This window comes from Gymnoscopelus braueri (assembly GCF_963280865.1).
Source record: "Gymnoscopelus braueri genome assembly, chromosome: 13".
Taxonomy (NCBI): Eukaryota; Metazoa; Chordata; class Actinopteri; order Myctophiformes; family Myctophidae; genus Gymnoscopelus; species Gymnoscopelus braueri.
In genome coordinates this window covers 10,972,008-10,989,161 of record NC_137615.1, presented here as the reverse complement: position 1 = coordinate 10,989,161, position 17,154 = coordinate 10,972,008, and the positions used below count along the sequence as shown (strand labels likewise).

General features: G+C 41.4%; 6 protein-coding genes across 6 annotated transcripts; 5 read left to right on the top strand and 1 right to left on the bottom strand.

The window, feature by feature from the left end:
* Positions 1-4,096: 4,096 nt before the first annotated feature.
* LOC308098444 (histone H4) lies at positions 4,097-4,408 on the top strand (the record flags this gene model as incomplete). Its single annotated transcript, XM_080446796.1, has 1 exon — positions 4,097-4,408. One exon carries the CDS (start codon positions 4,097-4,099, stop codon positions 4,406-4,408), a length of 312 nt encoding a protein of 103 aa, XP_080302922.1.
* A 1,152-nt stretch (positions 4,409-5,560) lies between these two features.
* Positions 5,561-5,944, bottom strand: LOC308098439 (histone H2A-like; the record flags this gene model as incomplete). The annotated part of the gene is made up of 1 exon (XM_080446791.1): positions 5,561-5,944. The coding sequence occupies one exon, from the start codon at positions 5,942-5,944 to the stop codon at positions 5,561-5,563; it is 384 nt and encodes a 127-aa protein (XP_080302917.1).
* Positions 5,945-6,382: 438 nt separating this feature from the next.
* On the top strand, positions 6,383-6,901 carry LOC308098437 (histone H3.2; the record flags this gene model as incomplete). Its single annotated transcript, XM_080446789.1, has 1 exon — positions 6,383-6,901. The coding sequence occupies one exon, from the start codon at positions 6,383-6,385 to the stop codon at positions 6,791-6,793; it is 411 nt and encodes a 136-aa protein (XP_080302915.1). The 3' UTR covers positions 6,794-6,901.
* A 3,046-nt stretch (positions 6,902-9,947) lies between these two features.
* Positions 9,948-10,562, top strand: LOC308098426 (histone H1-like). The gene has a single exon (XM_080446775.1). The coding sequence runs from the start codon at positions 9,954-9,956 to the stop codon at positions 10,557-10,559; it is 606 nt and encodes a 201-aa protein (XP_080302901.1). The 5' UTR covers positions 9,948-9,953; the 3' UTR covers positions 10,560-10,562.
* Positions 10,563-12,588: 2,026 nt separating this feature from the next.
* On the top strand, positions 12,589-12,900 carry LOC308099396 (histone H4; the record flags this gene model as incomplete). The annotated part of the gene is made up of 1 exon (XM_080448138.1): positions 12,589-12,900. The coding sequence occupies one exon, from the start codon at positions 12,589-12,591 to the stop codon at positions 12,898-12,900; it is 312 nt and encodes a 103-aa protein (XP_080304264.1).
* Positions 12,901-14,112: 1,212 nt separating this feature from the next.
* On the top strand, positions 14,113-14,487 carry LOC308098441 (histone H2B-like; the record flags this gene model as incomplete). The annotated part of the gene is made up of 1 exon (XM_080446793.1): positions 14,113-14,487. One exon carries the CDS (start codon positions 14,113-14,115, stop codon positions 14,485-14,487), a length of 375 nt encoding a protein of 124 aa, XP_080302919.1.
* Positions 14,488-17,154: the final 2,667 nt, after the last annotated feature.

Sequence of the window (17,154 nt, the reverse complement as noted above, 5' to 3'; positions counted from 1 at the left end):
CATGAATATTATTTTTAAATGTAGTAGTTGGGGTTTCGTGCCATTTAGAATATTTTATTTGCTAGATCGTACTAAAGCACATTGTCATATGACCATGTTGCCTGCTCAAAGAATCCAGTTGTGTGTTTAAGTTGGAAAACCAGGTCTTTTCAGCAAGTGATGCAGTCATACAATAAAGTATAAATTAGGCTTATGCCCAACAGTTCACACACACCAGTCTTTTATGCCTGATTTAGACTTTGTTGAAATGGCAAATATACAAGCTCACAAGGCATTGCATCCTTAATGCATGAGCTTAAGAGACACCGTTGTATGATGTTATAAATAAGTGCTTAGTGCAAAGTGGAACTCAAAACTTCCAACATTACATGTCTTTATTTTTATTTACTCTAGATGGAGTGAAGCTGAATGTGTTGCAATAATGCTAACAAAGGTAGATTAATGTTACAGTGTACATAGGGTCCTCCAATTGCCATCTGTACACAAATTAATCCCATTTATCACTCGTGCCAATAGGACACATATGAAACCCACTGTCTTCCTTGTGAAGGCAGATGTTTGTCATGGAGAACAGAATATGATAGTTATTCTTTCAGTTTATTTACAGGATCTTGCCATAGCCTATTAGCTAGACATTAAACATAAGCATTTTAACCCTAATCTGTTGCTACAGGCTTTAATGCAGTATTTACAAGCCATGCAAAACCTGTTGCCACACTCACCCGTCACCCCCCTGAACTCAATGTACAGTTCCCAAATGGTGCGCGGTTAAGACAAAATACAGACCATGATATTGGTGGAAAGCCTGGTGAGGCGAGGTTAATGAATACAGGTGTGCCTTGAGATTTTGGCCCACAATGCATCGCATTGTGACCGTTACAAGGGTTCAAGTGGTTAATTCAGAATGCATTTTTTGTATATTTAGGTCTCGAGCTAAAACGTTTGGGGAAACATTGCTCTCTACATAGTGTCACCAGCAGATGGCTCCCTTCCTCACATCCAGGGTGCTGCACCACTGTAATTGCCATGTACAAGAAATATAACTTGGTGTGGCTCTGTGGAGGCCAGTCGTCTACAACGGTTGGTTTGTGTGTTTGGCAAACCGCTGGACCGAATTTTTTTTTGGGAGGGGGTGATTTGACACTATATTTACTCATATGAATTATTTCCTCCACGTTCAACTCAATGGAACTAAAAAAACTAAGTGCACTGGGCATCCAGTCAATGGACCATATTCACCTCTACTGTGAATATGGTTAAATGGCATTGAAGCGGCTGACGGTTATATGATTAATTGTGGGTGGTTGCCAGTAGCCTGGCATTGGCTAGACTGATACAGTGAATTCACTCACGTTCCTACCGGGGAGGAACGTGAGAGTGAATACACGTTATCAGTCTGGCCAATGCCAGGCTAGGTTGCCAGCATGGTCAGCTGTACTGTACAGTAAACTTTACAATTTAGCTCACCCACAATTAATGGTATTACCTCCAGCTGTTTATCTGTCAAAAATGGCAGGTGTGGAAAAAAAGGTTCATAGTGTTTAAGGATGGAGATTAAAATTTGATTCACTTGAGACTGGGGCAAAGATTCACCTTCTCAGCACAATAATGACCAGAAGTTCACAGCCAACACTGGACTGGACGTGCTTCTGAATGAGTGAAATGTGCCATTGAAAATGCATGGAAAGACCTATGGGAAAGACCTGGAAATGGCAGTTTGCTTTTTAAATAAATACGTTATTGGAATTATTCAGGGTTCACAATAAATATACATTTACATGACATGTTAATTAGCATTTACATTGTCAATATGTGCCATGGCTTCAGCTTTTTTTGTCTGGAGTCAAGTGTTCTTTGCCTTTTTAGTTCAGTTTTAATTTGTTTGAAGACCACCTCTCCAGAGATGGACTCCTGGTGTATGACCATGGCACATCGAGTTTTCCATATTTGGTTGACCACAGTGCACACAACAGACCAATGGAAATCTTGATCCATGGCAGACATTTTTTCCTCAAACACTCCATACATTGCAGCATTATATGTGACATTTACATTAAACCCAATTTGTGCCATTTCCCCCCAAACATATTGTGACCTCTGACAGTCTACAAAGCAGGTGCTCAATAGATTCGTCCTCATTACAGTTCTCAATAGGGCATTTAACGGTTGTCACAAAGCAGCTCCATTTGACTACTTCTCTTAAAGCCAGTCTCCTCACTGAGACCTGCCACATGACATCCCTTTCAGCAATGTTTTTACTCCAAATATTTTTAATACACACCTGCTTTTGAGAGTTGTCTAGATGTTTGTTTTCCACCATAAAGATCATCACACAGCTTAACATAAATGTTTCTACTAGACATTTCAGGTCAGTCAATATTTAAATGTGCAGCTTTGCTGACTAAGTCACCATACATCATTTTAAAATAAGGCACAGAGCTCCTTGCACGACCCTTCTTTTTGTTCCAACTCAAGAACTCACCTATCCACAAGGCTCTTCTTTTCATACCAGATGCAACATTTTTGCAAAATGAAATTCTTAATTGGAGTCCAAAGTCCACATTCCCAAGTCCTCCATCCGATTTGTTTTCTCATTTCTCCAATTCTTCCTTTATTTCTTTGCCTTTATCTTCCCAGTTTTTCCCATAACAGTTTTATTACCAAATGTTATACCCAGAATTGTCATTGTGTCTATCCTTTATATTAACTGTAGGCAGTTTGCCTATACACCTCATCCATTGTTTCAATGGACTTGGAAGATGCTTGCTAGATATTCTTGAGCTCAATAAAGGGAAGGGTTACCAGTTTACTTTTCCATTGCACTATATCAGCCCTACTTTACCCTACCCTAAACACTTCATGTCCATTCATAATGTGTTGATTTTGCTGTCTTGATGTCTAATGCTGCTTAATTAATATATTCTGAAAAGCACTTTGCATTGCCTTCATTCATTCGTTTGTTGCCGTTGCTACAAATGGTCACTAGATTTCACTAGATACCATTTTATGAATAAAAAGCGCTGCTATTTATGCCCTGCAATGAGCAAGGCATAAACATTAAGTAAGTCATGAGTCATGAAGTTTTCCAATCTGCTACTGTATTACTTTTCAAATAAAGGAGACTTTGTAGGCCACACAAAACCAGGTTTGAGTCAATCATCCAATCTCGAACGTGTTGCCGACTGTCTGTCTTATCTATCGGCCCTCTTTTTTTCATGATTAATTTCACATGATACAAAAATACTGTTGAACAAAACACAAGCATAAAAGTCAACAACATTTTGGACAGTACAAAACAATATGCACGGTCGGTTAGTATAGAAAAGGGTTTTCTAAAATGGTATTGTTTTCATTGCATTTTTATTGCTTGCTTGTAGGCCTCAATGGACTAGAAGGTTAGGGTGGTGCTAAGGTGTGATGCATTAGGTACTGTAGGGCCTACAGTACTACCTACAACCAACATAGCCTACAGTGTAGGCAGCTACAGGCAGCTGTGTGTATGCAGCTGGTCCTTGTCTCCAAGACCCATATTTTCTAAATTTTGTAGTTTTCCTTCATACTTACTGGGGAGGGATATCTGATTTGCTATGTGTCATCAATCCTTGTCTCTCTCTTCAGAGATTGTGAACGACTACTCATGACCTTGATAATGTGAATGTTGTACTGAGTGTTTTTATATTGGAAAAACAACAACAACAAAAAACTAATAAAGGTAAAAAAAACAATTACAAAAAACACATTTGTTATGTTTACCCATTGATGGAGATGCACTACCCCATGCCTGGCTTACACTGACTGATTTTTAATATGGTATTCTTAAAAAAGACACGGTATACATACTGGCTAAGTGGGAATAGTTCATTACTTCCACCAAGTCTCAAGGCTTTACAACCATGCCCAATATAACCGTTGGAGAGGTCTTTGTCTTGCAGAACAAAGAAGTTAAGAACCCAGAATAAAGGAGGTGGGGCTGCAGCTTTTTAGGCAACGCCCAGTGCAGAGCAGGCTGCCTGTCTTCCTATACGTCCTCAGAACACAGATAAATAAGCATGGCTTCGGCTTTAAGAGTCACTTCTGCATCTTCAACTGTTAGAATATGTCTGGCCGCGGGAAGGGAGGAAAAGGTCTTGGAAAAGGAGGCGCCAAGCGCCACCGTAAGGTGCTTCGTGACAATATCCAGGGTATCACCAAGCCCGCTATCCGCCGTCTGGCTCGCCGTGGCGGTGTGAAGCGTATCTCCGGTCTGATCTACGAGGAGACCCGTGGTGTCCTCAAGGTGTTCCTTGAGAACGTGATCCGTGACGCCGTCACCTACACCGAGCACGCCAAGAGAAAGACCGTGACTGCTATGGATGTTGTCTATGCTCTGAAGAGACAAGGACGCACTCTGTACGGCTTCGGAGGTTAATAATGCCCACTTGACTACCAACAACCCAAAGGCTCTTTTAAGAGCCGCCCACAGTGTCATCAAAGAGTTGCTTGCTGATTGTAGAATGGTGATCTTAAGCAAATGGTATTGAGCTGACTATAACTGGTCAATAAGTAGCAATGTTAGTGCTACCGCTGGCTGGCAAGTCAGACCAGTAGACTAAATGGCATGAGAAACTATATATTGTCAATGCAAATACATGGATGTCGAGGTTTTTTATAGATGGCTCCGTTCATACATAAAGGTTCTTTTAAGAGCCACCCACAAATTTAAAGAAAGTTGTACATTAGACTTTATCTGCAGTGAGGACTGTTAATGAATGACTAGAGGAGAGATGTATGATGGTTCTGGTTTAATCAGAAATTGAGCCATGTGATAATTACGGGGGACTATCCGGCCGAAATGTATGGTTCTGCACAATCCCCATAATCAATGTATGAAGCGCATATATAGCATGTTAAAGCCATTCCTGGCGTTGTCCACAGAAGGCAGAAATGGATAGGAATTTAATAGTTGTATTTACTTCATTAAAATAACAGTGCAACAAAAAGCAACAACATGGATGAACTCGACTGTGTTCCATTTAACATTCAACACAAAAGTCAAGATAAATACAAGAATACTAAAATAAACTTAAAAGCATCTGGTATGGTGTGATTGTTAGATCTGTCCACGTAATGGTGGCTGATTGTGGGCATAATGAGTAGGCTTATAATACACATTATAGTAGGCCTACATGTGATATTTAGCTATAGGGATATAATAAAATACGTGTATTAATATATATAAGCATATTGCGAGTGATCGGACCTCATCCATAATGTGCAAGGGAGAGCATGGTACGAAAATGTAATTGAACCGATATGAAAAATTGCATCTTTAGCTTGTTGTTATTATACAATACCTTGTACTCTATAGGCAAGCGGTGTAGCCTAAACCCTAACTAAACGTTTCTTGCATTTGGCAATAGTACTGCATGTTATTTAGTGTCCACCAGCCTTTCAACCACGAAAGATATGAAAACCAGTTTTAAAGAGGCGTCCCATGGTAAATAGAATTAGCTCTTGTATAGAAACTGTGGGCGGCTCTTAAAAGAGCCTTTGTGTGGGTTGTCAAACAAATTGAGTAAATTTATTTCTTCGCGGCTTTCTCGGTCTTCTTGGGGAGCAGGACAGCCTGGATGTTGGGCAGCACACCACCCTGAGCGATGGTCACTCCACCCAGCAGTCTGTTGAGCTCTTCGTCGTTGCGGACGGCCAGCTGGAGATGACGGGGGATGATGCGAGACTTCTTGTTGTCACGGGCGGCATTTCCAGCCAATTCTAGAATCTCAGCGGTCAGGTACTCGAGGACGGCTGCTAGATAGACCGGGGCGCCGGCACCGACACGCTGAGCATAGTTTCCTTTACGCAGCAGCCTGTGGACACGACCCACGGGGAACTGTAGCCCGGCACGAGATGAGCGGGTCTTGGCCTTCGCCCTGGACTTCCCACCGGTCTTGCCTCGTCCTGACATTTTTTACCTTGATTCCTTGATTTAGACTACGAAGAAATGTGCTGGAGGACAGGAACACGAAACATTTTATATCTTCAACTCAGTGCTGTCTGTGTGCGCCCCACCAATCATAAATATGAGTGAGAGCGCGGGGTGAGTGTGTATGAGCGCCCCTCCAATCACTACTAGTGGCGTGAACGTTTCCTCCCAGAGAGGGAGGTTCCTGACCATGAATGAGAGCGCGGGCTGACTGTGTATGAGCGTCCCACCAATCAGTACTAGACTCGTGCAGTGATCGGTTCCTCCCAGTCTAAACTGTGGTTCCTCCCCAAACAAGGAGGTTCCTGGCCAGAGACCAATCAGAGAAAGACGGCGTCTCAGAGCCAGTAAGATAAAGAGCAGGCTTTTGCGCTCGAACCATCACAACTTCTGACTCTACAGAATCAGACAGAGAGAGAGATGGCAAGAACCAAGCAGACCGCTCGTAAGTCTACCGGTGGCAAAGCACCAAGGAAGCAGCTCGCCACCAAAGCCGCACGCAAGAGCGCACCGGCAACTGGTGGAGTGAAGAAGCCTCACCGTTACCGTCCCGGTACAGTGGCTCTGAGAGAGATCCGTCGTTACCAGAAATCTACCGAGCTGCTGATCCGCAAGCTGCCCTTCCAACGCCTGGTGAGGGAGATCGCCCAGGACTTCAAAACCGACCTGCGCTTCCAGAGCTCCGCCGTCATGGCCCTCCAGGAGTCGGCCGAGGCTTATCTGGTCGGTCTGTTTGAAGACACCAACCTGTGCGCCATCCACGCCAAGAGGGTGACCATCATGCCCAAAGACATCCAGCTGGCCCGCCGTATCCGTGGAGAACGTGCTTAAACTTATCTGATATTGTCACTACCCCAAAACGGTTCTTTTAAGAGCCACCCACTTATTTCTGTAAAAGATTTCCACTTATTTAAACCGTTAGCCAAACAGTTATGGCTGTAATTATAGCAGGGGAAATAAACTTTAGTGTATATAAGCATCACATTTTAGGGGGCGTTGGCGTTTTTCCCTTAAAATTACTTATAAGGGAAATTGTAATGCAATTCCCATAATGGTCTGCTCTACTGGGCTATTTGATAAGTGATGGGGGTCTCTCCTCACCATCTCTAGTCCTTGGTACACAAAATAAAACAAATGATTGAAGGTATAGAGCCCTCCAAATAACATTCTTTCCCCTGGTTCTGGTGACTGCTATAATGCGTGAGAGGGCCACGTTTTTGTTTTTAAATTTAAAAAAATATATATATATAGATAGTGAAAAATTAAATCAGTCACCAGGACCATGGATGTGTTGGTTTTCAATGAGTATATAACCTACTCAATTGAGTTATAATGGGGTTACGACAACTGCATACTGCATTAAAGAGACACAGACAGACGGGTACAACGGGAGTCGGGTAATCTGCTAACGGTCATTGCATGAACAGGTGGGGCATGGGCATGACGCATTCCCCAACTGCCATTGTTCCCGAGTCAACGGTCTAATTAACAGGCATATGACCAGAGGTGGACATTTTGTCTGCAACAGTAGAAAACACTGCATTCACACTGTTATTTATTCACTAAAAATGAAAATAATCTTTGAGGATTTCGATCCCGTCACACATGCATTATCCCGTTACATTTGATTGATTGATTGAATACTTTATTTAGAAAGACATGGTAAAAGTACATGGAAGTACAATTCACAATACAAGGTCCTCTAAACTGGATCGCTCATAAAAAGCACTTGGCTTATTTAAAATGAGATCCCTGTGCGCTCAAATCACGATGACATTTAAGAAGACATACAAATATACACTACTATGCAGAACGTCATACAATCAGTTTACAGGTTACTGGTATGAAAAACAAGAAATATGTACAATAGACAGTTTTAGGAGGAGGGGGGGGGGTGGTGGTAGGTGGTACTTTGACGGGCCAATTTGGAATTGCAGCCTCCTGAAGGTGATTATTTAGGGCAGTTTTTAAAGTGAGTAGGGTTCTACACTAGCCTGGTAAACCCTCCCTCCAGAAATCTCATTTGTATTTTATTTCAGGAGTGAGTCTGGCCTGCAGACCTATATGGGCAATTTGGCTGTGGGCTGGAGCTGGGCGGGAGTAATGTAGCTTTGATGTCCAAGTGGCCCTTTGATGTCCAATTAAGCCACTTTAGGCTGCAGTGATTATCACCAGGAGTAATTGGTTTGTCTTTGATGTTAATGAGCAGCTTGTATGAAAGGTGTATTGATTAATGACGTGTGAACCACTCGGGTTCCACCTGATTGGCCTACCCCCGCTGTCAATCACAAAACAATGAGCGAGGACGCTGATTGGCTCGGTTATTTGGTAATGCACTAGAAACGCCCATACAAGCCTTCATGCCAGACTCACTCCTGGAATCAAATAGAAATGAGATTTCCGGAGGGAGGGTTTACCAGGCTAGTTCTACACTCCTTTGGGTAGTGCATTCGACATTTTTGTTGAATAGCATGAGAAAGAGTTCATTCCCTTGTTTGTGCCAAATCTGGGTTGAACATGATCAAGCAAATAGTTGTTTGTAGAACCATCTTTCATGTATTGTGTAGACTGCAGATTGATCTGGTAAGGGTGTTAAAATGCAGAAAAATGGAAAGAACACAAGGAACCATTAACAATATTTGGATATGGAATTGCAAAAGTAGAAATATTAAGACACACACTCTTTGTTGTGAGTAGGCCCTAATCTGTTGTGAAATAAGCCGAATGGCTTTTTCCAAGTCTGCATTTAAAGTTAAATAAAAAAGAGCAGAATTAATTAGTACCTGGTCCTAGAAAAGTAATCTAAGCCCAACACCAGAAACGACCCCCCCCCTAAACTGTTTACTGGGCATATACGTTTATTGCTATAGTGTTGATGATGTCTTCAATATCGTTGTAATGGAAACCAGGGCTTTTTTTGTGTTATCCTTTTAGCATCATTGTACAATTGTACCACTGTGCTATTTGCAAACTGTTAATAAAGTATTCAATCAATCAAAATCAGACGATGTGTCAATTCAGTAAGTAATACATATTTGCTCCCAGGTAGCTTTACCAAAGAAAATAACTTCACAGTTCACTTGCGATATATTTACTGAACAGTTCTGTCCCATGCTGCTGTAAAGGTAGGCCCAATTCATATGGGGATGGACATATTTGCTATGGCAGTGCCACTGTTCTCATACAGTACACAATGATAATTGATCATAAAACGGGATGCAGCAGGATATACATTGCATCATGGAGTTTTAAAATGTGAAGGGTACGTGCTGGCTTGTGTACCAGCATGTCTGTCTCCATAAGCAAAGTACAGACAGCGGCAGTTGATTGTATGAGATAAGCTTTATTTTGTTTACTTTAGTTTGATCAGATGTTATATCAGATGTATTACTCACAGTAAGTTATTCGTCCACAAATGAACAAAGCTTTCCACCATTCAATAGCTGTCAGTGGGAGTTGCTGCCATCAACTGGAGTGTGTTTACTAAGGTCAGAAAACCTTCTATTTATAACTAAACGGATAATAAAACAAGAGTATAGTTTATGTTATCCTGTCGTCGGGTATGTCTGCTAAGAGGATTACGAGGATTGGTGTTAATGTAACATAGTTTTACATTGTTTTAGAAGGAAAATGATGGGGGAATTGTGTTTTGCCCGTTGAAGAGTGAGGTGTTGAGCCTAACAATACAAAACGAGAGCGTTCTTCGCGTCTCAGATAATGTTCATGACAAAAAGGCACAAGTGTGCTAGCAGTGTGCCCTTTGTTACATTTCATAATATACACAGTCGTTTATAATATCTTGTTTTTTGTCGAGGAGAAAACACAAGTGGCACATAAAGCCACCCAGAGAAGAGGGGCTCTGTGTGCATTGACTCTACATGGTTCTCATGTTGTGTTTAAGTCCAGCCCCTTCACTGTGCGCACCACAAGTCTAATCTACCGTACCAAGACTTTACGTTAAGGCAAGCTACTACCCGAATCTGATAGAATCATGGCAGAAGTCGCACCAGCTCCGGCTCCGGCCAAGGTCGCCAAGAAGAAGGCAGCTCCCCGACCCAAGAAGGCCGGCCCCAGCGTCGCTGAGCTTGTAGTCAAGGCCGTGTCCGCCTCCAAGGAACGGAGCGGCGTGTCCCTGGCTGCGGTCAAGAAAGCTCTGACTGCCGGCGGCTACGATGTGGAGAAGAACAAGGCCCGCGTCAAGATCGCCGTCAAGAGCCTGGTAGCAAAAGGCACTCTGGTTCAAACCAAAGGTACCGGCGCATCTGGCTCTTTCAAGATGAACAAGAAAGTTGTAGCAGTTAAGGCGAAGAAGCCTGTTGTCAAGAAAGCTGTCAAAGCAAAGAAGCCCGCTGCTGCCAAGAAACCCGCCGCGGCTAAAAAGCCAAAGAAGGTGGCAGCAAAGAAGCCTGTGGCCGCCAAGAAATCGCCGAAGAAAGCCAAGAAGCCTGCTGCCAAGAAGGTAGCAGCTAAAAGCCCGAAGAAAGCCACCAAGAGTCCCAAGAAAGTAGCCAAGAAGCCTGCAGCAGCCAAGAAAGCCCCAGCCAAGAAGGTTGCCAAACCCAAGGCAGCAAAGAAGGCAGCTCCCAAGAAGAAGTAAACTGTTATAAACCTATCCCACCTTTACCCATAAAAGGCTCTTTTAAGAGCCAACCACAACTTTTTATAAGAGTTTTTACTTCCTCATTTTCACGCATAATGACCATACACCTTTTGTAACATGTTCTGGAGTTAGCTGTGTCTACCCAGCTCACTATTTTTGAGGAAAGGCGTGAGGCTTTCCTATGAAATGACTCCTTTGAAATGACCCCCCCCCCCCCCATCCAAAATTACAGAATAGTGCCAGTAGTGTATAGTCTTTCTATATGTCATATTGATTTAAGGTAGCCTAGCAGCCCAAGATGATGCATTTGAAATATTCTAGAGCTCAGTGAAAATGAACATCTAGAATAGGTTATCCATGTTTGTCCCATTGAAATAAATGTTCAATTTTATAAGGGAGATACGAATAGCAGCACCACAAAGTTTAAACAGTAACTTATGTTATATTTAAACATATAATGATCAGATATAACTTTTGCACACAGTCAACATGGATTCCATTGTTCACCATTGTAACAACAGTGTAAATAGATAGCAGGCGCGCGGGAAGTCCTTAATAGAGCACCGAAGTCCTGACGTCACTCGTTCATCCCCAGGTTTGCGGAAGTAATTTCTCTATGGAGAATAACATTGGGTCATCTTAGAATCGTCTCATATAAGAATTGTGGTCCAAAAATAAACACCGCGTGTCGGCGTTATTGTCAGGGAGGAGGTTCTGTATCGTTTATGATAGTCAGTCACTTATATTTGATACAGTCTGTTTCTGGCGAAAATGTAACTAATTCGGCGGAAGTAACATTAGCGTTTTCTCACCATCAGTTGATGCTTCATATCCATAAGAGTCACCCCGCCGGGGTCATTTGTTTATTTTTGGAACACAGTTCTTATTTGACGCGATATTAAATACGTGTATGTGATTCAGAACAGGGGTGGAAAACTGCGAACCAGGTAGACAAACAAAGGATGTGTAAATGACGTTAGACTTCGGCGGTCTATACCTAGGGGGGCTGTGCGTCGGGGGGGACTCCTCGCGTGGGCGCGCGATTTTTTTGCGATTTTTGGGGGGTTTTCTGTGTTTTTCCCCACACAAAAAGGCAGAAAGACAGTGCAAACACCAGGTTGAAGTTCATCCATGACCGTAACAGACTGCTATGATCCATAAAATATATATATATTATAAAAAATAAAATAAAATAAAAAGTTTTTTTTTTTTTTTTTCTTCCCATCACCCATCTTCCCATCACCAGGGGGCTGCAGCCCCCATAGCCCCCCCCTTCCCGCGCCACTGATAGATAGATAGATAGATAGATAGATAGATAGATAGATAGATAGATATATACCAATAGTAGCATTCTACTGGACTATGGAACTTGTTTAATCTGTTACACATCAAGTGCGCACACATGCATAGAAATCCCCCTATATTGTACTATTGATATACTGTTTTTGTGTTGTCTGAGAAGTCTGTCTTTACTATATCATATCAGCTACTCATGAGCAATATATATAAATGCTATGACTGTATAGTATTACTGTATATTATGTATCTTTTTCACAGTTTATGTTGAAGTCTGGAGATGTGTTTTTTTTGTGACTGTGAACCTACTCATGACTGTGATAATGTGAATGTTGTGAGTGTTTTTATTTATAATAGAGTATTCTTCAAAAGATGTGGTACACATACTGCCGGATAAGTGGGAATAGTTTTTTTTTGTTGACATAACGTCAGTATGGCTCTTGTGTTAAAATGCCTTTAAGTAATCAAATAAAAATAGAGCAAATAGACATTACACAGATATGTATACTAGTTAATTTCTTCCACTAAGGTACAGCTTTATAACCATAATAAATAACCGTTGGAGAGGTCATTGTCATGCAGAACACAGAATAAAGGAGCAGCTTTTTAGGCAACGCCCAGTGCAGAGCAGGCTGCCTGTCTTCCTATACGTCCTCAGAACACAGATAAATTGACAAATCATTGATCCGAAGAGTCATTCACTTCAGTAACCTCTACTACTAAAGCGAAAATGTCTGGCCGCGGCAAGGGAGGAAAGGGTCTTGGTAAAGGAGGCGCCAAGCGCCATCGTAAAGTGCTTCGTGATAACATCCAGGGAATCACCAAGCCCGCTATCCGCCGTCTGGCTCGCCGTGGCGGTGTGAAGCGTATCTCCGGTCTAATCTACGAGGAGACTCGCGGTGTCCTCAAGGTTTTCCTGGAGAACGTGATCCGTGACGCAGTCACCTACACCGAGCACGCCAAGAGAAAAACTGTGACCGCCATGGATGTTGTCTATGCACTGAAGAGACAGGGACGCACTCTGTACGGCTTCGGAGGTTAATGCTGACTTCATCTACCAACAACCCAAAGGCTCTTTTAAGAGCCACCCACACTTTCTGTACAGAGTCTATTCCGTAATTGATATGTGAGCCACCTTATGTAGTGCTTGATTAAGCAAACACTTAGTCGTTTGCTTCCTATACAGTTTTGATGACTGATTCATGGCCAGTTATTAGGTTTAAATACAATCTCTCAACATGTACACCCTTGACCCTCTTAGTGCAAACTCGAGCTTGGAATGGTCCTATTGTATGTATTTGGATAAATGCCATTACAGGCATATTGTGGGGGTCCACTCACAATTCCGATATGTCGTTATTCCCACCGTTAGGGTTAGATATAATGGGGTCAGTCGGAATCTAAACGTTTAAAAACGGACAAGATAACCTGTCTGTTTTCATGTATATGTATGCAATGCTATTCACGCAGTCGCCAGTGGGGGGGGGGGGGGGGGGTGGATCAGGGAAAGGTAGACTATTGTGGTCATGATGCAACAGCATTTTCTATTTTGTCTAGTAGTCTAGAGAGACTTAATTTGACCGTATGCTTATAAACATGGACTATAACAGTTAAATTCACATCCACTACTTGCCAGCATCATGACATATTCCCTGATTCAGTTCGGAATAAATTGAGTTCCCATACCGGGAGTCGAACCCGGGCCGCCTGGGTGAAAACCAGGAATCCTAACTAGACCATATGGGACTGTTGAATATGACACGCTGAATGTATACAGTAAAATTACACATACAATTCCAGTCAGAGACCCCACTCATCCCAGCTATAATGAACATGATCAAATGCAATTTTTGATTGCTTTGTGTGGTACAACTGGTAATAGTCTGCAGTTCGTGGATTGACTAGATTATACTGTATACATTATGCATCGATAGAAAGTGTGTTACAACTAGATTGAAATTGGAGCGTGCCGTGGACTAGAACTATTAATTCTGATTAAAATATAGATTTACCCTAAATGTTTATTATACCTTATCCCTAGTCTATATTTTAGCGGGAACAATAGATGATGCAGGCGGGAAAACATTATGCAGAAACAAAGACAGTGTAAGACACCTCCCTCTGTGGGTCACATAAGCAGTGGCACCAATCATGTGCTGGGAGTCGCACACTTCATTTGCATTGGCCTGGTTTAAATACTGGTGCGACGCCAGTTGAACGTTACTTCTTATCTTCATCCATAAGAGAAAGAACTATGCCTGAACCCGCCAAGCCAGCGCCCAAGAAGGGCTCCAAGAAAGCCGTCGCCAAAACCTCCGCCAAGGGCGGTAAGAAACGCAGAAAGTCCAGGAAGGAGAGCTACGCCATCTACATCTACAAGGTCATGAAGCAGGTCCACCCCGACACCGGTATCTCTTCTAAGGCCATGGGCATCATGAACTCCTTCGTCAACGACATCTTTGAGCGCATCGCCGGTGAAGCCTCCAAATTGGCTAACTACAACAAGCGTCGCACCATCTCTTCCCGGGAGATTCAGACGGCCGTCCGCCTGCTGCTTCCCGGTGAGCTGGCCAAGCACGCCGTATCCGAGGGCACCAAGGCTGTTACCAAGTACACCAGCTCCAAGTAAACTGCACAGTCTGCTCTAAACACAAAGGTCCTTTTAAGGACCACCCATATTATCAAGAAAGAGGAGATTCATATGTAATAACAATTTAATGTTGACCTGTTCGGGGTGTTAATGAGTCAATAGTTGACTGACAACAAGGGCCAATAGAAAGACTGGCCCAATAGCTGTTTGCCTTTTTATTTATATCTAGTTTAGACTATTTACTGCACTGCGCACACTGAAGTGGCTTTTGTAATTTTCTCCCCTTCCCTACAATAATGATTATTGTAGAATGAGGATACCAAAAAGTGTCACATAATCAATGTTAAGAGAGAAAACATAGCTAAACAGCACTCAAGAATAATAGGATATTAATATTGTTAGCCTGCTGTTTAAAAACCGAGTACACTTGCGGACACAAATCCATCTGATATTCTTTCATACACGCATCTAGCGAGTGATCTGGCCTCATAAGCATGGTATGGATGCATGATGTGCAAGGGAGTGCATTGTGTACACTAAAATATTATACATATTACATATATATATTTTAAAGAGCATTTCCACTTGATAAACACTAGGTTATTATACCAGGAGTATGCATAAGTTATTGTAAAGCTTTTATTTGAGCTTTCAATACAAAACAAAATATTTACATTAGATTACAGGTTTCTGCAGACAGTCCAGTATGTTAAAACACATTTTCTAGCAAACCATTGCTTATTAAATAGAGGTGTACACTAATACTATTGATTGTATAAATCCTATTTTACACAGCATTTGAGACACATCGGTGTCAAGTTTTCCCACTAATGTAGTAACAACCTGTAGGCTAATATTACATAATTACCAAATCAATATACTCCAATAATAGCATGGTCATATTTAAAATGGTTTAAATATTTTGCAAATAATTGCACCAGGTGGCTTGGGAAGGGAATGAATAATATGAAACCATTCGATAGAATGTATGATAAGAAGCTCTGTTTGTACTTTTCCTTTGAGTAGTTGACACTAGTCAAGTGTTTGCAGTGGATTCAACAAAAACCTTTTCATCTAACCTCTAGTAGATCTTGATCATAATGGTTACTTGGGTATTGTCAATCACACAGTCGCCACAGTTACAGGTCTTATAAAATGTATAATATATAAATTCACACATCATTGTCCACCCCCTTGGCCCCTTCAACCATTATGCAATTTCATTATGGGTGACAAAAAACTCAGTTAATTCAGTCAAATTCAACATTTAGCTACCATCTTTAACGCAATAATTCAAAAATATACCTATTTGTTCAGTGTGCCAGTGTAATTTGATTATTATATAATATAACATTTTGATGTAAAGTAGGTTAACTCTTGGGTAGAAATACATCTATTTCACTACATCATCAGAACAACCAAGGCAGCAACTGTTTTGAAATTTGTATGACCATGGTTAGAAAGTATTTGCCTCTAAATGTGCTTTTTTGGGGAAAATGCCCAGACATAAATGTGTAAAATGCACTTAAGGTACGGCTGTGGTGTTTTTCAGCTAATACACAGTAATAACAGTGATCTTCCGACATCTGTTTTGCAAGAAAATGTCTATTCAGAAATGAAAACCATCTACTCCACTGTGTTCATAATGCTTATTTCACAATGCCTGCTCTAAGTGGTGTTACAGTGATTATGTGCTCTTGAAAGAGTTGTCCAAAACTCACAGCCTTGCAGGGACACACAACATTCAGCCCCCTTTGTCACAATTTGTTTAAATAAAAATAGGTAAATAAATATTGCTCCCCATGCCATACAACTCTGCATTTGAAGTCTGCTTATATTTAACTTTTTTGTATTAGCTGTAAAAATGTACACTATTCGTCAGTGATTACAGCAGCTCCACCACACAAACAAGGAGCACATAGATAATCCTAAACCTTGTATATGGGCCAATGCACACACATGAACGCAAATAAAAGCTGATTCTGACAATATAACACAAAACCCAGTACGAAGAAAAATGTAAACTTCCTGTTGATTTTACAATTTTACGATCCATATTCGAGAGTCCAGTTTGGGTCTTCTTCCTTCTTCCAGAGAAAATGGCTAATCAGTGGTGGAAAAGTACTCATCCCCAGTACTTAAAGGAGAATTTTGGACTAAGGTTTTCTTACCTTTTCTATGATGTTATGATATCTTAGGATGAATGGTACAGTAGAACATTTTCATAACTCCATCCCGGGTCCGCCACAGCTTAAAACGTGCCGGATAGGCCTTGCGTTAGATCACATATTTTAATAGCTTCTTTTTTTTTGTGAGATCTAACGTTCATAGTGACAGAACACTATACAACAACAACAAAAAAAACGTCTCGCTAGACGAGATTGAAATCTCCAGATTTCAATAATTTTTTGACAGTGTTCTGTCACTATGAACGTTAGATCTAAAAAAAAAAAAAACTATTAAAATATGTGATCTAACGCAAGGCCTATCCACGCACGTTTTAAGCTGTGGCGGACCCGGGATGGAGTTAAGACATTTTTCTACTGTACCATTCATCCTAAGATATCATAACATCATAGAAAAGGTAAGAAAACCTTAGTCCAAAATTCTCCTTTAAGTCAAAGTAAAGATACTCCTGGTCAAATATTACTAGCCAAGGCGTATGACATGAGTTCCTAAAACAGGGTGACATTTTTGTTTTCTTAA